This window comes from Ambystoma mexicanum, chromosome 8, assembly GCF_040938575.1.
Source record: "Ambystoma mexicanum isolate Mex_15411 chromosome 8, UKY_AmexF1_1, whole genome shotgun sequence".
Taxonomy (NCBI): Eukaryota; Metazoa; Chordata; class Amphibia; order Caudata; family Ambystomatidae; genus Ambystoma; species Ambystoma mexicanum.
This window is the reverse complement of record NC_090929.1, coordinates 110,845,968-110,869,044: the sequence shown is the minus strand read 5'-3', so window position 1 is coordinate 110,869,044 and position 23,077 is coordinate 110,845,968. Positions and strand designations below refer to the sequence as shown.

General features: G+C 45.0%; 1 protein-coding gene across 2 annotated transcripts in view; it reads left to right on the top strand.

Annotated features, from left to right (window-relative positions):
- The window catches only part of RABEPK (Rab9 effector protein with kelch motifs), a 359,596-nt gene that overhangs the window by 34,056 nt on the left and 302,463 nt on the right, over window positions 1-23,077 (top strand). The window contains exons 2-3 of one of the 2 annotated variants that reach the window (XM_069609432.1): window positions 18,289-18,347; window positions 18,579-18,736. In XM_069609432.1, coding sequence (XP_069465533.1) covers window positions 18,295-18,347; window positions 18,579-18,736 — 211 coding nt within the window. In that variant the 5' untranslated portion in view covers window positions 18,289-18,294. Of the gene's footprint in view, window positions 1-18,288; window positions 18,348-18,578; window positions 18,752-23,077 lie in introns of both variants that reach the window. The other variant, XM_069609431.1, reaches the window with a different exon arrangement.

Genomic DNA, 23,077 nt, shown 5'->3' with positions numbered 1-23,077 from the left:
TGGTGGCTTAACGGCTTTGCACTGATAAAGTTGACTAAATTGGGAATTGAAAATAGGACGAAATGCTGTTTGTTTGAACTGTACTGGAAATTTCTGTAAATTTGTATAACGATTAATGGAACTGTTGTAAAAGTTTGTTAAGCGAACTAAAAACAAAAAAAATTAAAAAACGTTGATCAACTGAGGGAGGACTACTTTCACCTAAAAGAGCACTCGGTAGATGACAAAGCAACAATGTGGGAACCCTACAAGGCATTTCTGAGAGGGCGAGTGTGTCGAACCTTGTGACCAAGACCATAGACCGGCAGATGTTGCTGCACTGGAGATTGCACTAATGCCTCTTGGATCAGCTGTGTTCCACAACAGCCCTTATGAATTATATTGCACCCTTCTCAAGGTTGGAGAGGAATATTGTCTCCTCTGTACTAATTTGCAGAAAGAAATCAGCTCCTTCATAAACCATAGAGGTAATGAACCTGGATATACCACTTGGAATATTTCTGGCCAAGAGGGAGGAATGCGTTTCTGGAAGACTACATGGGATAGAGGAGCCTTTGTAAAGTGACAGGATTGCTGTAGAATTGGCCAAGTGGCTGGGCACAACGGGTGGGCACAACTAAAACTCTGTGTCGGACCTATAGCCGATTCACCTGTCGGACAATTGCCCCTTGTTTAATAAAAGTCTGTAACCACAAATATGACTTCTGTGTCCGCATCTCTTTCCTGGCTCTTCACAGGATGCATTTTTTGAAAAATCGCTCAATCAAAAGGTGGTTTATTCTAAAAAAAAATGTTTTTATCATAACTTGCTAAAAACTGCCCGGGGTTCTCGGTCCCCCACTTAGGCTAAAAACATTTTAAATCACAGCAAATTCTATTGTCGATAGACCGACTGAAGAATCTTTGCAAGATTAAGCGGCGATTTAGAAAGGAAATGGCACAAATCGGGCCTTTCAGAACACAAACAGGTGTGGGTTGTGGCACAAACCCAATATAAGGCGTTTGTGCCACAACCCACACCTGTTTGTGTTCTGAAAGGCTGAAAGGCCAGATGTGCCATTTCCTTTCTAAATTGTCGCTATCTATATCTATATCTATATATATATATATATATATATATATATATATATATATATATATATATATATATATATATATATATATATACAACACAGCCCACGTTGGCGGGCGTGTAGTTATGGTTAAGTTGCTAAACCATAGGAAGACCACTTTTTCGGCGGCTTATAACTTCGCTCCCCCTGGAGGAATCCTCACCAAACTTTGCAAAAAAAGTAGATTGCCCGCTCTGAAATTCTCTGGCAAGTTTGGTGAGGTTTCATCCAGGGGGGAAAAGTTATACTGAATGGGCGAAAACTTTGCGCACGGCTACAGGCTGAACAGCTGGACGGATTTGCACCAAATTTGCGGCAGGAGCGGCTGCTTGGGTCTGAAAGCGTGCTTTTGTGTGTTTGGTGGAAATCTGACCAGTACCTTTGTTGCAAAGAACTGAAATGTATGTCCCAAAAACTTAGTGATATCTGACTCTTCTGCGCTGACCCATTTCCCTGTTCGCTCCGCGGACAGAAGGCTCATTGGCTTTCAGTACACTGTGCTGTCGGCGAACTTTGGATGCGGCCGGTGGTTGGCTGGAGGGAAGCGTGCTGTGCGTCAACGTTTTTGAGAAACGCCGCCATGGTATATTGGAGGGCAGTGCAGCGCCGAAAGGGACTGACAAACATAATGTACGGCATGTGGTGGTGGGAAGAGGGGATGGAAAGGGTGGGGGATAAAGAAGTGGTTCATCAGAGATATGTGATTATTAGGTGTACGAAGACAGTGGTGTACCTGCAGTATCCGTGCGTACTGCGCCAATTCGCCGGCCCCTGCACAGGCGACTACCATATGTGGTGAATGCAGGCAGCCTTTGTTACTGCACGACATCTTACCGTGCTGACTGGTGGTACCTGAATAGCAGACGGTGAGTGCATTGCAAAACATATATTCTGCCATGTGGTGGTGGGAAGAAGAGATGGAAAGGGTGGGGGAGTCAGAAGTGAATCATCTGAGATATGTCAATAGGTGGACGAAGACGTTGATGTGCCTGCATTGTCCTTGCGTACAGCGCCAATTGGCGGGTCTCTGCACAGGCGACTACCATGTGTGCTGCATGCAGGCAGGCTTCGTTACGGCACGATAGCTGGTGCGGAGACCTCTTTCCGTGGTGAATGGTGGGAGCTCAATTGCAGAAGGGGAGTGTATTGCACATGACATGCACATTGTAAGATAGCGTGTACTCCGGTGTTTTGCATGGATGGAGGCCTTGCAGCGACAACTATGTGCCGTGGTTGGAATTAGGTTTCACATTGTTCACTTCTGTGTGTGGTTCGTCAGCATTGCATAGATAGTTGATTTCATGGGTGCAGTGCTTCTTAGCACATCCTACAGTGTTTACTCCATGGCTGCAGCTACTGGAGTGAACAGTTGTGCAGTGAGTCCACTGAGTGCGGTTTTGTAATACTGACAGTATCGAAGAGGGTAGGGTTGAAGTGCACCTTCTATGTGCATGGATACTGCAGTGTGTGAAGTGGCCGCAATTCTTTTATAGTGTGTGCATAGAAGTGGATACGTGCTAAACTGCATATCGCATAGGATTGCGTAGTGTCCATTGTGCGGAGTGGTCACTACTGTACTGCAGTATGACGTATTGCTTTTGTGTACTGAATAGAGAGCTGGGAGACGTACTATGTGAATGAACGTGGATATGGGTGCCAGAGGCTGTGTTCTGTTTCCATGAATAGCTGTATTACGGTGTGGAGGTTTGGTAGTAGTCGTGGTGGCTGTGGTACGTGTGTGCAGTGTGGTACGTGAGCACATGATGCCATGCATGGCTGCATTACGTTACGGTGGTTGTAGGCAAGGCCTACACTATTGGGTGCATGGCCAAAGGCTGTAGGCCGTAGGCCATGACCCAATAGTCTAGTCCTTGCCCACACCCACTGCAGTACTGCCGGTTAGATTGCATCTGTCACAGACTCCTCACCTTTAAAGAATGGTTATGGAGCACATTGTAGACTTGATAGAGCACCAGAAGTCAGCTGACATGCATATACTGTTGGTTGGTTCGGTTAGCAGTAACACCATCGTATGTGAATGAAAGTGGGTAGGGGTGCTGGAGGCTGCGCTTAATTTGTAGATTCTGGTAGAAGGTGAATCTTTCTATGTATAGCCGTATAACTGTGCAGAGCTTGGGTAGGAGTGCCGGTGGCTGTGGTATGTGTGAGGATCGTGGTGCTTGGTGACATGTTGCCATGCATGGCTGGATTACGTTGCGGTGGGTGTGGCCAAGGCCTAGACTATTGGGTGCATGGCGAAAGGCCGTAGGCCATGCACCAGAAAGTCAAGGCCTTCACTACACCCACCGGAACAATGCAGTTTTGACCGCACCTCTCAGAGGGTGGTCACCTTCACAGAATGGTTGTGGAGCACATTTTACTCTTCATAGAGCACCAGAAGTGCATTGACATGCATACATTGTTGGTTCCAAGGGTGCAGTTATTGTTAGAACATCCTACGGTTTTTGTTGTATGGCTGGAGATTGTGCAGTGAAAAGTCTTAGTCTGCCCATTGGATGCAGTGTTGGAACACTGTCAGTATAGAAGAGGGCAGGGTTAAAGTGATTCTGCGATGTGCCTGGACATTCTGGTTTGTGTAGCTTCCTGGGAGTAGGCCCAATGTTGTGAAGATTGTGCGGTTTGGTTGCCAGTGACATAATACTTTGTGAATGGAAGTGGGTAGGAGCGGCGGAGGCAGTGGTATGTTTGTGGAATCTGCTAACTGGTACATGTTTCCACGCATCACTGTGTTATGGTGCTGGGGCTGGGTAGAAGTGCTGCTGGCTATGTTACGTTTGTGGATTGTGGTTTATGGCCACATGTTGTCCTGCATGGCTCCATTATGTTGTGATGGGTGTCGGCAAGCAGTAGAGTCTTGTGTGCATGGTCAAAGGCATGATGGGTGGTGCTCTGGACGATTTTGGATGTTGACATCGTTTTTGTTTTTTTTCTCCACACCTGTGTACGGAAGGTGCTTTGGAAGCACACGCGACGTGTACTCGGAGTATTGAATGGTAAATATGGAGTGCTGTACAGAAATGATAGTGTTGGATGCAGACGTCTTAGCTGTGATTGCTGCATGCATGTGTGAATATTTCACAGTCCTCAATGAGGGAGTGCTGGAAGAAGAATAGTGGAAAGGGGAGAAGGACTGTCCCAGCTTTACTGGGGTTGGGGTGTAGTCCTCGCTGTAGCTGGGTAAGCGCACATACCACATCCTGCCATTCTCGGCATGGTGGGCATACGAATGGAACTGTGGGCATTATCGAATCGGGGGTCAAAGGTGTGGTTCACAGGAAGGTGCAGTACTACTTCCTCCCAATACTTTCTGTGTAATGAGGTTGGTGGACATGGAGAGACGCACAATGCTGATCGTGGGTGATGCATGTGTACAAGATCTGCACAGCTATGCCGTGCAAAGAGACTTTGCTGCTAATTTCGAGTTGGAAGGAGTGGACGATTTGTAGGCCACTCTCGATGCGTGCAGTTTTGGTGGGATGGTTCGCCTTTTCAGATATGTGGCCTATATCATTACTGGTGAAGTTTTCGTGGTGCATTATGGAGGTCTACATTTGGGTTGTATGTCGTGTGGACGTTTGCCCCTTCACCTGAAGAAGTTGATGAATGCAGTGATGCAGATGTATCCCACAGCGTTTTCTCACCCATTCCCCCAAGAGGAGTATGGGACCATGCCGGCGTAATTTGTCCCCAGCCACAGCTCGGAAGGTGTCTTATGAACAGAGGCATGTCTGCATTTATGTGCACTGATGGGATTTTCTCCATCCACTATGATAGCATGAATTTCCAAAACATACACTGCTTCCATACAAATGGCATTTCTTTGAACGCCATTGGCAATACCATTTTCTTGTACACTGTGCACGAAGCGTTGCCCGTAATTCGGTAAAAATTGAAGGAGGAGAAGCAAACAGTCATACAAAGAGAAAACACAAGAAAGGTGGTTTGCAAGCACGTAAAAAAAGTTTTAAAACAACAAAGAAAAAAACACCTTTTCAGAGGGACCACTAAAGACCCAATCGCTTACCCTGTTTCACACTCTTTACCCTTCCCCCATCCCCCTTCCTAGCACGAAACGAAAAGTCAGCGGATTACGCTGTAGTTTCAGGATTACACGTGCCACATCCAGCCATTTTCAGGATGGGAGCAATGGAAATGGGACTGTGGAGCGAAAGACACTGTTCAATAAGGTTTGTGGTGTGTACGCAAAAACTGTGGCAGAAGGTCTCTTTGTACAAAGAAGTGCAGAAGGCTATGGTGGAAGTGTGCAAGGTAATGGGCAGGCTTCCTGGGTGTATGCATGAACTGTATGTACTTGTTTGAAGTTCATAACATGCATGCAGTGCTGTTTTTGAGCGATCATTTTTGAAAAGTGTGAAGTAAGTAGGGTACTGTGAAAAAAGAAAAAAAAACTTGTGCAGTGTACAAGGTAAGTGGCAGGCATCCTACTGTCATGAATGCATTCTGTGTATGATATCGTATGATGTGCAATTGTATGCTATGGCATGCCTAATGTGCCTGTACACACAAAGCATAACGAGGCAAGGGAGGGGGAACAGAGGGGAAGACCGAGACAACAAACCTACTAAGCCAGGTGTGACTTAGATCGCCCAAGTGCATGGGTGGGAGGAGGGGAAGGTGCAGTACATGGGAAGAAGAAGAAATTACAATAAGTAAAAATACGGGGCGATTGTGCCAAGTGCAAGGATAAGTGCACACATCAGGTGGTGGCGGAACTGTTGGGGATACAGAAAACAGTCCCCAAGTGCGGGGTTTGCTAGAAAGGCAGTGCAGGAGTTCGCCTGGCGGGGGGAGGTGGCATGGGCCCAACATCGGAGTCGCCAGGTAACCAGTGCAGAATCAGTTTACGCCAGGCAGAGGAGGAGAAAAAGCAGACGCAAAGAGAAAGGCTTTGAGGTGCTTCTGGAACCGGCGATGGTTCTCCTCAAGTTTCAGGGAGGCAGGGAGGCTGTTGCAAAGGGAGGCCCCAGCCAAAAAAAAACATCTACCACCAACTAGTTGCTTAAAGAAGCGACTGACCCTGAGGGAGTTGGAGGCGGATAAGGGAAGAGCTTGAGCACAGAGCTATATATGAAGTGAGAGTTGAAAGTATTGAGGTCCCAGGGCACAGAAGGCCTTGTGCATAATGCAGAGGGGTTTCACCTTTTTCCTTGCAGCCTCTGGGAGCTATTGCAGACATTTCAGTGCAGGAGAGATACCATCCCAAGTCACCCATTCCTCTTCTGAATGCATTGCAGAGGGCAGAGAGTAGAAGCGGGCAGATTTAAAAAGAGCCTGTTGCAATAGTGCAGCTTAGACAGAAGCACAGCTGTGCAGACAATGACCGCTTGGAAACTTGCTTTAGGTTGGTGAGATGCACGCAGTGCTGCTTTTGGTGGCATATTTTTACGATTAATGTAGGAGATGAGTTAGTGGGGAAAACATTTCTTAGCATTGTTGGAAGGAAAGCAGAGAGTTCCTGTTTCGATATGCCAATGAAAACTTTGCTAGCACATACCACTAAAGTGGCACTTGATGGTAGGGGATGGGAAAAAAAACAGTATGCTGTTAAAGAACGTAATGGACGCCCAGTGGCAGATACTGTGCGCAGAGGCACTTATAACACAGTGGTAAACATAATGCAGAAAAGGTTTTCATACCTCCATTTTGTGGTGATGGGTTCTCATGTGGATGAATGTGGATGCACACATCTTGCTATCTTTCACTGAACTTTCTACTGGACGTGCTTTCGAGTGACGAGACACTTGCAGGCTGAATTTGTAACGGTACCTATGAAGTGTTGTACAGAACTGACAGTGTTAGATGCTAACGTCTTGGATGGCATTGGTGGAATCGTATGTGCCTATGGACCCGTACCCAATGAGGTAGTGGTGGACAAAAGATAGTGGAAAGGGAAGGAGGACTGCTCCTGTTTTACTGGGGTGCGGCCCTCGCTGTACTTTGGGAAGCGCATGTGCCACAATATGCGCTTCTCACCATGCTGGCCAATGGACATGGGACTGTGGGGATTATCTAATCAGGTACTGTGGGTGTGGTTCACAGGAAGGGGCGGTCATACTGTTGTACATTACTGTGCGTAGTGAGGCTGCCTGACATGGCGAAACACATTTTGTTGAGTTTGGGTGATGCCTACGTGATAGATCTGCACAAGTATGCCCTGGAAAGACACTTTGATGGCAATTTTGGTTTGGAAGGAGTAGACGCATTGTGGAATGCTGTCTGAGTGCAGTTTCGCCGACATGCAATTACTTTGCAAAATCCTGGCCACTTTTGCTACTGCCAATGTCATCCACTACGACGGCATGCATATGGGTTACGTGTGGTTTGTTTTGTCCACTGAAGAGGTTGCTAAATGTAGTGAAGAGGCTTTTTCCCACTGCCAGGGTGCTTTTCTCATCTATAACACTACGAAGAGTATGGGACAATGCTCCGGGATGTTGTTCCGAGCCAGAGGCAGGAAGGTGTCTCATCAACCGAAGCATGTATACTTTTTTGGCCGCTGGTGGGATGTTCTTCTGCAACAATTACCTCATTAGTTGTGGAAATGCAGAGTTTTTTCATGCAAATGGCATGTCGTTGTTGCCCATTGGTAATGCTGTTTTGTTTGCCTGTCTACAAGATGCGGTGAAGAGTTACTGTAACAATGTCGACACAAGAAAACACAAAATAAAATAAAAACCAAAAAAGGTGTTTCTCTATAAGCATATAAAAAAAAGGCTTTTTTTTATGGGCCACCCCTTACAACGAACTCCCCCTACCCTGGTTGCAATTTATTCCCGCACGCAAGCCACATCCGGGGATTTTGAGGATGGCGGCCATGGAAATAGGACTGTGGAGGGGAGGGATTGCGCAATAACTTTTCTGGGCTGGTTGTGTACGCAGAGTACTGTTGTACAGAACGGATACTGTTACATGGAGAGCTGTTCAATGTCATTGGTGGATGCGTCTGGAACTTTTTAACAGTACGCAATGACGGCGTGCTGGAAAGAAGAAAGTGGAAAGGGAAGAAGGACTGTTTCTGCTTTGTGGACATGGCCCTCGCCGTCCTTGGGGAAGCGCACATGTACATACTCCTGTTTTCAGCATGCTACCCATGAGATTGGAACAGTGGAGACTATCGCATCTGCGGGTGTGGGTGACAGGAAGGGCCGGTGATCATTTTCTCCATTACTGTGCGTACTGAGCCGGACTGACATGGTTGCTATTAGTTGCAAACACAATGTAGCACAGCAGATTTGGTCCGCCATCACTTAAAAGGCAAACCTATGTGGCCTGCTACTCGGTTCTGAAAAGCTGAAAATAGATTGTGGAGCAACTCTGGGGTGTGGCCTTTTGTAGGGTTCCTTTGGAGAACTTGCACCTGGAAAACAGGCCTACATTGTTCAAAACATACATACATATGCAACAGCACATTGTAATGTCTTTGTAAGCGTGTACTTTCTGAAAAACACTCCGTACATTGCTGAACACTGTACTTTGCTGCCATCCGAGGTTCCAGATTGTGTTCCCCAAATAAGGGGATGCGGTCCCATGGGTACGCTGCCACTGTTCCCCTTTGGGACAGCTGTCCGCAGGACACGCTTTGGGTGGAATACAGTGTATGTATGTGCATAGGTCTCCTATGCACACCGTTGCCACTTCTGTACTGAATAATAGTGCGCTAAATGAGTGCCAAGCATTTTGGGAGATGGCGGCTGTTTATAGGGTATAGCAGGTGCAATGTTGATCTGTATAGCCACCTGTGGGGCATGGCTGGGCACCTCAACCTAATTAACGTTCCTTCGCATATGCTGCACAGTGGCGGTGTTACCAAGACACAGAGGAACAGATACACGTCCGTGTACATGCACAACAAACCAATGTCCGCTCCCACGTGTAATCATAGGTGGTGGACAACATGCAGCGTCCTACGGATGCCTCCATTGTCATTTGCGGATAGGCCGGGCGCTGCAGTGTCCATAGGACACCTACCTTTTCCTTAATTGAGGTAATTCCAACGAGGACTGTGTACCGCTGAGTCAGACCTGCATTTAAAAAAAAAAATAGCACATATACACACAGCAACATTTTAAATATTAACGTTTACTTTTACACATTCATACACACCATTAGGAAAGGGAATGGGTAGCAGAAGTGGATACTTTGGGGAATCGGGGATTTGCACAAGTTGGTTGTGAGGGGAGGAAGAGATTGCGGTATCACCGTAACGTGTGTTTGGTGTACATCCAGCTATATATATATTACTTAATTTACGCTTCACACTACTGTACCAATGGGGTTAGTATCGTAAGTCATTGCGTCATGAGGGAAATTTTCTTCCAGCCACTCTAAGGTGCTTGCCATTGCTGCGTAAAAAAATAAACGTTATGCTTCTCTACTATTGCATACTGCAGCACCGGTGCAATTATCAGACAAACTTTAGTGTACTTACTACATTGTAGTGACGCTCTGGTCTTACTACTTTCCAGTCCTTACTCTGGCCGTTCGTTCTTTGTTCCCATGTACAGTAGCAGTGCGGTAAGATTGTTGAAGGCGGACGTCACTACTCTTGTTGGTGCATTCCGTTATGGTGTACTCCCTAAGCCTTAAGCCTTGTCATCAATGACATTTGTGATGTCATCTTTAATCTCATGTGTGTTAGTCCTTGCAGTGCACAATGATTACGCGAGTTATGGTTGCTTAGTTTACCATAACTTGCAAATTTCTGGGGTTTTTCGGTTTTACCTGTAACTATAACGTCACTGTAACAACATTTTTTCAGTGTGTGTCTGTGTCTGTGTGTGTCTGTGTGTGTGTATATATGTGTAAGTGCTCTTCGGTTTAGTTTATTGTGTACCCTGGAGATGGGGCATGCCTCTATCACTGCCCCCCACCCCCCTGCATCATCTGAGTGGTGTAATACTCTCTTGGAATTTTTATGCACAAAATTCCTAATATCAGGAAGATCATTGAAGCAAAACTGCCCCCTGGCCAGTGTTCTGAGGTTTCAAGCAATTGTGGAAGCCTATTGAACTATGACCGAAACGCAATTCCTCAGTTCTCTTTCCAGCATGTATCTATCAATGAAGTAGAAAGGATTATCCAAGGGTTAAAGGCCACTAATTGTGCTGCTGATGTCCGCAATGGAAGAATTATTAAGGAATGTTCCCCTTGCTTGGCACAGGCTATCACCGCAATTGTAAATGGGACTTTTTCCACTGTGCTCATACCAAGTTCATTGAAGGAAACTTCTATTACAACCATTATTAAAAAGGCTTTGCTTGACCCAGGTGATACAGTAAATTACCGCCCCATGTAAGTTTTCTTTTGAAAATCCTCTACAAATATTATACAAATACAGCGGTTTCTCGTAACTCATCTCTTATAAATTTGATCAGGCTTTCGCCCTATGCATAGTACGGAAAATTCAATGTTGGACATACAATCAGGTATACGGGATACATTAGATAAAGGAAAGGCCAGGCTGTTGATGTTCCTGGACCTCTCTGCTGCCTTCAATGTTCTGAATCATGATATTCTTAGGACGTGTCTTGCCTCTGACCTCAATCTTGGCCAACTAGCGTTCAACTGAATGAACTTCTTTTTCTTTTCAGTTGAATAAAGGTTTTGTTAAGAAAACTTGAACCTGTTGTCTGTGTCGGACTCTTGATACCTTCACAGAGCATATACGTGACCAGTGAATGATTAGATGTTCTGATGAGCAGATTAGAAAGGAGCTGTGTAAAGAAAGGGATCCCAACCTAGATAAGACTATTGAAATAGCGAAGCAAGTTGAGCATACCGCCCTCTGCATCAAGCAACTTAGATTAGAAAATGACAAAGGGTTCTGGAGAGAGAGGAGCTACTGGGTTAGCGTCATATCGTCATCCAAGGGTCAAGGTCCGAGTGGGAGGAAGAATGGTGAAAGAAGCAATGATGCTGGAAAATCTAAGAGTTACAAAGGGAAGAAAGATAATTGGGAGAGGAGACACATGGGGAAACCAGGAGGTCACTCTATGGGGCAGCAACAGAAAAGATGCTTTGGGTGTGCGAGTACCCAACATTTTGCTAATTACATTGCAGTATATGTGGAATACTGTCTGTCTGGAATCTGATCTGGGGAAATCTAGCAAAGTGTTACAGAATGTCTAGCCGGTCAGGAAATATTCAAGAGAATGGAAGCAAAGGCAGATTCAGATTCGTAGTACTATGGAGGTGGGAGGGTGATTTTAGGTAGTGAATGCAGTGATAGGAGTGAAGTTGAAGAAACCTAGAGAATGAATCCCTGTCAATGGTGTTGATGTACTGATGCTAATAGACAGCAGTGCTGATAATAATCTAATTGGGAGAGACAATTGGGAGTCTAAGGTAAAATGCTGTGTTTCAAAAGAGGCTCTGGTCAAAGCTAATGCATATGGAGAGAACCCTATCCACATTATTGGGGAAATGCATGCTGAACTCGAATTTCAAAGGAGGAGCACCAGAGGCAAAATCTATGTGACCAATGTTGGGGGAGATTTCGTTTTGCAGAGTAGTCAAGCGGCTTTGGGTATCGAGCTTGACCACAATGCAGAGTGTATACGTCAGTTGCGGATGGGTCTGCGGTGGAGAACAAAGAGTGGAAGTAGAATGGGTGAAGATATTGTTAAGTGTATTACCATGAATGAAGAGTTCATCATGGGTACAGCAAATATTTGCCAATAAAGTTGGGTGTCTTAAGTAATTTATGCATATAATCAGATGAAGGAATGATGCTGTTCCTGTGTGGCAAAAGTGAGGACCGTACCTTTAGCCCTCAGGAAAGAGGTGAAGAAAGAAGTTGAACGAATGGTGAAGGAAGAAGTGATTGTACCATTGTAGTAATCAGAATGGGTGATTCCCATTGTTGTGGCAAGGAAAGCCAATGAGGTGGTGAGGTGATGTTTCGATTTGAGAGGGCTAAGGAAAAATGGGATCGAAAGATTTCCTCTGCCAAAAATAGGTGAATTGATTTCAAATCTGCCTGGAGCCAAAGTATTTTCTCTTCTCGATTTTAAAATCTGCCTACCATCAGATACCTTTACACCCTGAATAGTTGGATCTCAGTGCTTTTATTACACACGTGGGAATGTTCAGATGTGTGTGTATACCGTTCGTTTTGGTTTCCACAACAAGTGTTTTTCAGAGTCATACACACTCTTCTGGGTAATCTTTCAGGAGTCAAATGTTATCAAGATGATATTTTTATCTGGAGAAGTGATGCCAAGGAGCATGATGACAAACTTCGAGTAGTGTTAGAGAGGTTAGGTGATTCTGGCCTCACATTCACTCTTGAAGTGTGGTTTTCGGCAGTGTGAGGTAGAATATCTATGACACAATTTGTCTGGAGATGGAATTAAACCTAAGGTCGGCATAATTTAAAAACATAGCCGAGATCCCTGCTCCTAAAAATACGATGGAAGTGACATCTTTTTTTGGTCTGGTAGAATACTATGCCACATTTGTGAAAGGCCTGGCTAGTGGCACACATACACTTGGGGAAACTTGCCAGAAAAGGGGTTGAATGGTCCTCTGTGTGCGTGAATTCCAGTTAGTGAAGAATCAATTAGTTGAAGCTCTGTTGATGAGTGGCTTTAGGAGTGAACTTAAGATCATTGTTTATACTGATGCCAGGGAGTTAGGTCTTGGGGCAGTTCCGGTGCAGGAAAATTCAGCAGGGAGGATGAGCATGATTTCCTTTGCCTCTAGGACGCTTAAGGATGTTGAAAAGAGACATTCAGTTATGGCGCAGGAGGCACTGACAGTACTGTGGGTGGTGATGAAGTTCAAAGTTTACCTGTTTGGTAGGACCGTCATTCTAAGGACAGATCACAAACCTTTTAGTGAATATTTTTAACTTAGGAGGATTAGACCGAGTTTCCAGACATATTTTAAAATGGATAGAGTGCAAGGTTTGAATTTTGTAGTAGAACACATCGAAGGTAGAAAGAATGTTGTTGCCGACGGGTTGTTGCATAATGCCTTGGTTGAGGAACACACCAGCGATTATTGAGGACTCTGATGGTGGTATCAAGGAAATGTTGTAGTGGAATAGTGTTTCGATGAATCCTAGTGGATTAGAGGCATGTGACGTTGATGAGGGCTATCAGCTGATGAAGAGAAATGGTGTTGTGACAATGCCATGTTGTGAAGAATTGACAATTTTTACTTAAGGATGTTTAGCCAAATCAAAAATGTTGAGTGTGCGTGAAGACTTGGTCTATAGAGGTGAGCGATTGTTGGTTCCTTGAGACATGAAAGAGACGGTAATCAAGGTAGGACCCAAGGCCCATATGTGCATTTCTAGGACCAAATCTGTTATTAGAGCGGATTTCTGTTGGCCTCAAATAGATTCTGATATTGAACATAGTGTGGAGAATTGTCATTTGTGAGGAGAGAGGCAAGTTTCTGAAAAAAACAGCTTCCAGTGTAGGGCCAGAAGTGCTTAGGGTGGCTTGTGCAGTGGTGGCCATTGATTTATTGGGATCACTTAATTTTCCAAGAGTGAGGGATAGCTATGTTATAGTAGCTGTAGACCTGTTGTCCAAGTGGCCCGAGGTAGACATTTTGAGAGAGATTACTAGTGCCAACCTGACAGGATTTCTAGAGGGAGTGTTTTTGCCAGAGGTTTTTCTCACCAAACTTCTCAATGATAATGGGCCTTTGTTCACATCTTTGGAGTTTGAGACATGGCTTAAATCATTGGAGAAAAAACATAAGAGAACCTCTCTATCACCCCCAAAGTAATGTGTGCGTTGAGAGGTTCAACAGGGCCATTAAGGATGGAGTGCGGATGGCTGTGGCCAGTGGTGTAAATTTTAAGGAGAATCTGGTGCAAACGGTTTTTCAATACAGGGTCACACCGCATGGGATGATGGGAGTGAATCCTTTTGAACTGTTCAGCGGCAGGAAGCCAAACACTCTTCTTACACTAGATTGGCTAGGAACATCTAAAATGGTTGGAGTGGATTCAAGGTTGGTGAGAGATTGCATGATGAGGTGCGGTGAAGCAGCCAAAGATAGATATGACGAAAAGGTGAGTGGGAAGTTGATGAAGTTTGAAAGAGGGGATAAGGTAAAAGTGTTGCTAGCAAGGAAAGGGAAGAAGTGTGATGCGAGATTCGCACCCGTCAATGTGATAGAGAAGGACTATGGAAATACAGTAAGAGTATATGGTGGCGAAGTGTGGAACAAAGATAGGATAGCAAACTACACATGAAATGTTACAATGATAAAGAATATTGAAGCTCCTAGGAGAGGGAGCTTTGTTGTAAAGTCAAATGTGATTTCAAGCAATTATTTATGTACATAGTTAAAAGGATGATAAAGAATATTAAAGCTGCTGGGAGAGGTGTGTTGTAAAGTTAAGTACTTAATGCAATGTGATTCCAATTTATGCAATGTGATTCCAAGTAATGAAGTATGTGCATAGTTATAATGCTTTCTCTGTAAATAGGTTTTACTTTCCTAGAATGTGGAATGTAATGACATCAACATTACACCAAGTGGAATTGTTATGATTCAAGAATAGATTCTGAGAGGCAGTTGAGAGAAGCCCTTGCGAGGGAGAGCCACAATATTACCAAGTTACTGGATTAAACGTCCAGAGTACTTCAACAAGCCTGCTGTCATATTTTCATCCAGTATCTATCCTTTACAATAGAAACACCTTGTTATTGGATGCACCAGTTTATGGAGTTGCTGGACCCCAGGTGGTGCAGAACTCGACTGTCGGAATAGTGGCCAATGTTGCTATGCACGCTCACGTAACACCCACATTAAAAAAACATAATTGGCTGCCCACTGCGCAGCGGATTCAAAACATTAACCATTGCACATAAATGCCTGTTTGGCGAAGAACCAGTCTATTGTTGGGGGTCGGAAATGCGAGGCGGACAGCTTGGTAAAGGTTTGTCACAAGTACCCATTTTATTAAATTATATGGGTGAGATAAAAGCCTCACTTTCCCTAACCTAACGAGGGGTACCCTTCCTATAAAACTAAGAGTAGAGGAAAACACTCTTAACATCAAAAGGTATCTGTCCCTCACACTTGTACATACAATAAAAACATACAGGCATATATGGCTGTTCAAGTTCAACAAAATGGCAATTAAATTCAAATGCAAACTTTTGTATCCAGATATCATTGCAACCAGGGTCGGGTCGCCTTCCCCAGGTTCAATATAAGATTTTCAAAATAAGTTTCAATTGGCAAAAGTTGTTTTCAATGATTGAATACCACTTCAAGGATAACCCAAAGTAACTTTCAACACCCAAGTTCTGTTTTACTTAACACTTGGATTATCCCGGGGTTAAACAAAGTTCATCACTCTGCAAAATAAGTTTCCACAAGCTCCAGCTTTTAAACAAGAAGTCCTTGTTTCATTACCCAATGAACACTTTAATGAACATCTCTTCTTTGGGAAAGACAACTGCTTCATAATACTTCTTTAGAAGCATAACAATGTTTTCATCAGCAAGGTTTTTACCACAGTTCATCAAACAACTTGAGTGGCATTGCCACTTTCTTTCCACCACAATCTAGTACTTCAATATCTTCTTCCCGGCTCAATAACCTACCAGGACTACAGCTAACAAGATCTTCCTGGTATACTCCTCTGCCAGGATAAAAAAAACTCTAGTACTCAGTGATGAGGGTAACTTCAAAACATTAACAAAGTCTTTGTCTTTCAGTGACTGAGATTCACAGCTTCTTCCTTCACTCCACTTTTCACTTGCCATATGTCCAACTGTTTCCCTTATCTCCGTTATCTCTCTAATGGTTTAGCCAATGTTGGTAGTTATTGTCTTCACTATTATCCCCTCTTGGGTTTGACAATGTTGGGTGTAGCTTGGTTTTAACATTTCACATTCCTGGATTTGGCATTGTGGGATACAGTTTGATTTTAATCTTCAACCCCTCTTGACTTTGACAATGATGGTTAAAAACCTCTTCCTCTTGGTTCTACTTTACATATGAATAATAGCAAACATGCTTTATTTCATTATTTTAGCAATCAAAGCAATTACATGCAGCCAGTGGTGTCTGCCGGAATGCTTTGGGATCACCTCTCATAGGCCAACTCACTGCCTTCTCCTTGTGAACCCACTTTACTGTTGCTGCTGTAACCTCTTCGGTCTTCGCGGTCAGAGCCTTTGATAGCTCTGGAGCCCTGCATCTCTCATGGAAGGAGCCTGCTTCGCTCCTTTCCTTCTCAGATGTTTGCCAGTCACCCGAGGTGAGAAAAGAGGGAACAGGAAGGTTCTTTCTTCTACAGGGTAGCCTGTGACCTCCACGCTTCCCACTGTGCGACCTCTGCAGTTGGAGCTTCTCAATCCTACGACCCTCTCTGCATTATAACCCACTTCACAAGCAGTGGCGGTCCCGGCGGCTTCATTTCTCTGCTCTTTCTGCATGCACGGCTGCTCACTGCTTCTACTACTTCTGCCACGTCTTCCACAATAATTTCTAATGGCATGCACCGGAAGGGGCTTTAAATGATCAAAAGTCCTGCCCAGGTGTGGGTCATTAGAAACACCAGACTGCATATTGCAGTTCTGTGCCTCCAAAGCTCCTTTCTATCTTCTTCCCAGTGCCTAGGGCATTATGGGACTTGGAAGTTCTTAAGGTTTGGGCTTCTTTTATTTTAAAGTCCTCGGTTTTACAATAGGCCATCACAACTGTGGGGTCATCGGGGAACTTGGTGCTTTCTGGAAAGTCCCCTCCAATGTGATACTCCCGCAGAACACCACCCCCAGGGTCAGCAGGATCAGGAAGTGTCTGCCTTTCCCTGGCCACATGAGAAGGGTCCCACGCAAGGTCTTTGGGATAATCACATTGGATTCATCACACTACCTTAAAAATCGCCTACAGTGGTACAAGCTGCCCGCGCTTTGGCGTTCAGTTCGTGACAACTACTAGCAAATAAACTCATTAAGCGTACTCGAGCTAGTGGCAGATCATTCCAATTCCTTGCACCTATGGAACACATTTCCGCTAGGTGCTAGTTCTGATCCGATTCATATCTCCTTCAGAAAAATATGAAAACATTCCTGTTTTTATGAATCCTTTACACAGACCTATCGTGGGTCCTTGATGTTGCCTTTTTTGGCTGTTCCATCTTTGCTAAATTGATCTTTGATACTGATTTTCTATGTCTCTGTTCGTGTTGCAGCGCTTCGATGCCTATGGGCTTTAAGTGCCATATAAATGAATAAAAATACTTGCGAGATTATACACCACAGAAAGAGAAAAAAATGATGGGGAAATCCGAGATCACAGGTCTTCATCTGGGTGACCTTTACCACCCTGTCTTTGTTGCTATCGTGTCTTCAGTCTGCCTTCTTAGTGCTCCATAGTGAGAAGGAGCACTGCTGTTAAACTGACCTTCACCTAGTTGGGCTTCATTGGTTTCAGCCTGAACAAATGTGGAGTGCATATCAGCAAATGTTCACCCAAAGGGAGTAGTTCACACACTGCAAAACAGTGTAGGCTGCTCTAATTTTCCTTTTGGACTGTGAAACGATTACCCAAGAAAGACTTGTGTAAATGACAGAGACACTAAACCCATTTCTCAAAACCTTTGGTTAGCTGTAACTGCTGTCAAATCTTAGAGCAACTTTTGTTTCAGAAGCAACGGGTGGAAAGTAAGTGTATTGATTGTAAAAAGTTAATGTTTGTCTGGGAAGAGGGACAGGTATCCCAATAGGTGTTGTGTGCCCGTGCCTATGGAAGACTTAACACCTGGTGGGCCTTGCACAATTGGAGATGTGTGACCTGCCAAGCATCACATAAGTTGCTGGGGATAGAGCATCAACTGCAAGTATTTTGGGTTCTTTGTATCTTGGGAACTATTGAGCTTGGAGCTAAGGTGCGTGCCCAGTCTGGTGTGGATCCTCATCATGGGTCCAAGAAAGTTGGAGACAGCCTGAACAAGCTGTTCTATGCATGAGCATGGGAAGGAGGTTCAAGAGGAGGATCCTGGTATGTCTGAGTGGCAAATCTGACTATGCATCGGAATGGGAATTCTGATACAGAGAAGATGGAAAAAAAGGAATGTGGGGCACCTGATGTTTAATTGGCTGCACACTGTGACATTTTATGAGGTTTTTTTGTTTTCTCTCTTTTGCTTCCTTAGAAAACTATGGAACGCCTGCAGGTTTTGGAACCGGAAGATACCCCAGAACAGGCAACATGGTCAGTGGTTGGACATGTGAGCATTCAAGCATTGATCCGTGTTTCTTGCCTCCCTACTTGGCCTTTCAGTTTCTTTCTCAATCTCTCAATTTCTTAGTCCTGTTCCCCTATATCATTAAACACTGAGTCACATGAAAATGACATTCTAGGGCCAGTGTCCCAGAATGCCTCATTTTTCTTGTCCTTGGTAATGGAACATTGTTTGAAGTGCTGTCATATTTGTGGTTTTAGGTATGATCTCATTCTCCGTGGACAAAGCCCAAGTGCTCGTGTTGGACACAACTGCTTGTATTTGCCACCCACAGAGGATGATGGAAAAGGCAAAGTGATCATTGTTGGAGGAGCCAATCCTCGTGGAAGCTTCTCAGATGCCTATATCGTAGACCTTGGTAAGGTGAAGGGAGGTTTGTATTCCTTTTCTGCATTTGCTTGTCTCAAAACTACTTACGTTTGATTAGCATAGATCACAAGTCCAGCTGAAGCTCAGCCTCTGGAGAGATGCAAAGGGGTGCTCAGGCATTGGTTGATGTGGTAAGGTATCATAGCTGTCTTGCTATCTGTGTGTGTTGGAGGGAGGATGTATGCCCAGGCAACCTACGTCTGTTAAAGGCAGGATGTGCCACATCTCCCATTAATGTGCTGCCACCTCTCCGCCCCTCCAATGTAGTCTAAGATGGGTTGGGTCAGTATCCATCTGTTTGGGGAGGAAGGATAGCTTGTGGCAAAGCGTTTGTCTTGGAAGCAAGACAACGCAGTGCAATACAGGTTCGAATCCAGATCCCAGGCTTTGAAACCACTCACTGGTAATAAGGTGCGTTATAAAAGAACAGAAATGATATGATATATATCATAGGGCGGCAATTAGCACCCTATAGTTGAGGTTAGTCGACTTCCATAGGAACCCCTTAAAATACTATTGTCAATAACTTTTGATTTGTGTAACGGATTTGACCGAAATTTTCTAAAGGGATTAGGGACTCAGTCCCCCCACCCCCAACTGCAAAGTTTTTTTAAAGATATGTAAAAAAAAATAAGAACGTTAAGACAAAACATTTTTTTGCCAAAGTTGCGACCTACTTCCCATTCATTTTCCCATAGTCTAACAAGGTAAATCTTTGCCAAGGCGCAAAGCCCAAACCGCTGGACGGATTTGGACCAGGTCCAAAACAACTTGGGCACAAAGCGTTGACTCTCGATCTATACGTCGTTTGGGGTTTTTCCGTGTTGTAGTTATTTAAATATTTGACCGGGGGAGGGGTTGCCCCTTCTCAGAAATTGATAGTTATATCCCCCATGGTGCATTGCAGGATCATGTTTTCATAAATGAAAAAAGCTGCCATCTTGTTTTTCTCTCGATGCTCGAGATAACCGCGGCTATATCCGACTATATGGGAAAATAAAATGCAGGAAAATAGCTATTTGCAGGTCAAAAACATGGGAGTTGGAGGGGGATCTAGGAACTGAGTTTGCAACCCGAAGCTTTCTGTATCTTCGGCTATAGCCGACATCTCAAAGCAAATAGTGTCACAGAAACAGCGTGTTTTGTGGGGAGAAACTGAGAGGACAAGGGAGGGACGAGACCTTCTGGGGAGTGGGGGAGGAGCTGGCACAGATAAGGGGGGCACTTGGTGAGGACATGGGAGGCAGGAAAGCATTTTGTTTTGGGCGTTCTTCTGATATTCGTGGCTATATTTGAGGCTATAAAGGTCTACATATAGCCACGGATATGAGTAGTTCATTACCTACAGTTATATATATTTCTTTTTAAAGATCTTTTTACAGCTATAGTGACTGGGTGAAAAACACTGGCCATGGCCATTGACGCATTTGCCATCCAGCTGTCATGGTCATGAAGTCAGGGGCCAAGGTATGCAGGGGTCGCATGCACAGGAGACCTGGGTGGACACTGTCCTGGCGCCTTTGCTGCCAGGCTCATGAACAAAAGTAAATAAGAACATCCATTTAACACCAAAAAGCTTTTATTATGGACATAGCACTTCAGATGCATTAACCCTGAATATTCCATCCATTAAGCAGGTTGCATTAACCTTGAACACTCCATCCATTAAGCAGCCCCAAGTGTATTCTTGGGTGTGGCTGCTAATGGATTGCCTTCGCACGTGCTCACTCTCTAGGAGTGGCATGGTGTGGCTGGTAAGCTGGCCCTAATGGGCGTGCCCACGATCTCAGCTATATAAACTGCCCCGATTCTCAAGACAGATGCTTCGCGTTATTCTGCACTTGCAAGCAGCGTAACGCTCACTGTCGCCTGAGGTCAGACTTACCTTTGAAGAGTCTGCTTCCTGGACATCCTGCTTCCTGCCAGCATACTTACCAACTGAGGGAAGCTGTTCTTACCTGTACATCTCTTCAGCGAACCAAGTATTCATCGTTACACTTTCTGGAATGCTGAAATCTTCATCTTGGCACCGCAGCACGACACGCTCCATTGTCGACAGCAGCGCCTACAAGGAAAAACAGAAGACCAGGTTAGACATCGAAAAAACAGTCAGTTTAAGGTTGCGCTTCGCCATACTTCGCTCTTTTCCTTAAACCATCACTTAGCTGCTGTCGAACATTGCAGTAGCATCCATCTTCCATCCAGCTCGTCTCACAGCTGCATTGAGGCCCCATTTCCATCTAAGGGAAGACAACAGAAGAGTGACATTGGGGGCATAAATAGGAGCAACGTATAAAGACATTAAACAGAACGAACAGCATCACAAGAGCTCAAGAAAGACTTAGAAGCATAGTCGCAGCTGGACTGGACTAATCCTTATCAGGGATCAGTGAAGGAACTAGATCCCATTCGACGCGCCCCTGCCAGAAGTAGCAGGACGGAGAGCTTATCTTCCATAATTCACAGGTGGGCTTTATGGGCCGGCGTATGCTTACAGAAACCGTACTTTGGGGTGAAGGGTTCGAGAGGTACAACAATCACAGATTGGTGCACTCACACACTCTTATCTCCACGCAGGAGCAGTATCACCACGTACCACCGCTCACAGCTTTTCTACTGAGGGAGAGGCCTGAAGGGGGTGATTAAAGTTCAGGGAGGGCTGCAACCGCAGAGACCAGGTGAGCGTAACACCAGGTCTCCCATCCATGCAGTAACCAGGACAGACCCTGCTTAGCTTCAAAGTGAGGAAGGGGCCAGCCTCCTCAAGCCATGTTGCCCGATAAATGATCCAAAGTTACAAGACCACTTAGAGAAACAGGCAGGCCCTTTCCTTGCTTTAAAGCTAAGCAGGGTCAGTCCCGGTTACTGCAGGGATGGGCGACCGAATGGGCATCCAAATTGTGCTGTCAGTCCTTGAAAGTTTTGCACTGACAATTTTTTGGCCTTTGCTGAATTGCATTTTGGTATTCGTAGTCTCTCAGTCAAGATGGGGGGGGCAGGGAGGGAATAATGCCACAATTGCACAGTTTTTGCCTAACATCGTTCTAAAAGGCTTTATATATTTGAGTGACACTATGGTATGTGTAATTTTCAAATTTGCTTTCTAAAGCACAGTATTTGTTTTGACTTGACGCGTCGTGAAGAATATATGGGCCTCTGTCCCCAAGTTCCACACAGGGAGAGAGAAAACTACTCTCTGTGCGAGCCTTGAGGCCACAGGTGGTTGTTGTTTCACAGGATCAGACGCCGCCGAGGACCCCAGAGCTGTTGGAATGAATTCAGGTATTAGCAAAAACAAGCACAGTACTGTAAACAATGTAACTGTATTGAAAAGGGGCTTACCTAAGTTTAATGGAAAGGCGCTAGGAACTCTGAGGCTGTGGTGCAAGGAAGCGTCAGCAATCCATAAAGCCAGGCGCCAAACTCAGCGCTGGCTACACACCTGATGATCCTGGAAGTATTTGTGGCACTGTGATACTCGTGGATAACTTGTAGGCACCATAGCAGTTCAAGGAACCTCGAAGACAGATGAGTAAGTGACAAAGCAGAGAAGGGTAATGTCATGATCTCTGCTTCCAAAAGGTCAGGGTTTTCCCAACTCCCTTGGAAGCAGATCCATAACCCAGGTTCCGAGTGCCAACCAGTCCCAATTGGGACCTTTTGGACCCAGTCCTGGCGCCAGTGGCACCAGGCTCATAAATATGCCCAGTCTCAGCGCTGGAAGCGCCGGGCTCATAATGCTTGGGTGGACTTACCTGCAGCAGACCATGCTGCTTACTTGCCTACTAGTTGAGCCTCTGATCCTCTTCTGTTTGGAACTACTTTTCCTGTTGGGTGGGGCAGGAGCCACTCCCTAGATTCAGAACACTGGAACTCTTCTGGAAAGCAGGAACTCTTTTCTTACCTAGGCGTGGCTGTGGAAGGAGACACCTAAGCACTACAGGAGGCTATTTAAACCACACCCGATGGATGAATCTTGCTTTGCGTTATTCTGCATCCTCTGCAGCAGAACGCTCATCGTGTCTTCTGCATCTTATCCTGGGCCTAAGGAAAAAGGTTTACCATCCTGAATCCAGTCTTCAGCAACACCTATAAAGACAAGAAAGAACAGGTTAGCATTACGGTCTTCAGTGACAGCTCTTCACTTACCTGGTCCATCAGCTGTCACCAACGCCTTGCGGTGCATTCCGGCATCTGAAAGACAAAAGCTTACCAACTCTTCGCACGCTCCGGAGGCCTTTGGCGCTGCATCCCGCATCTGAAAAACAAAACAAGGTGCGTTTAAAGACATTGGGGAACTTTAATACTCACGTGCCATTACTCCTTTCCA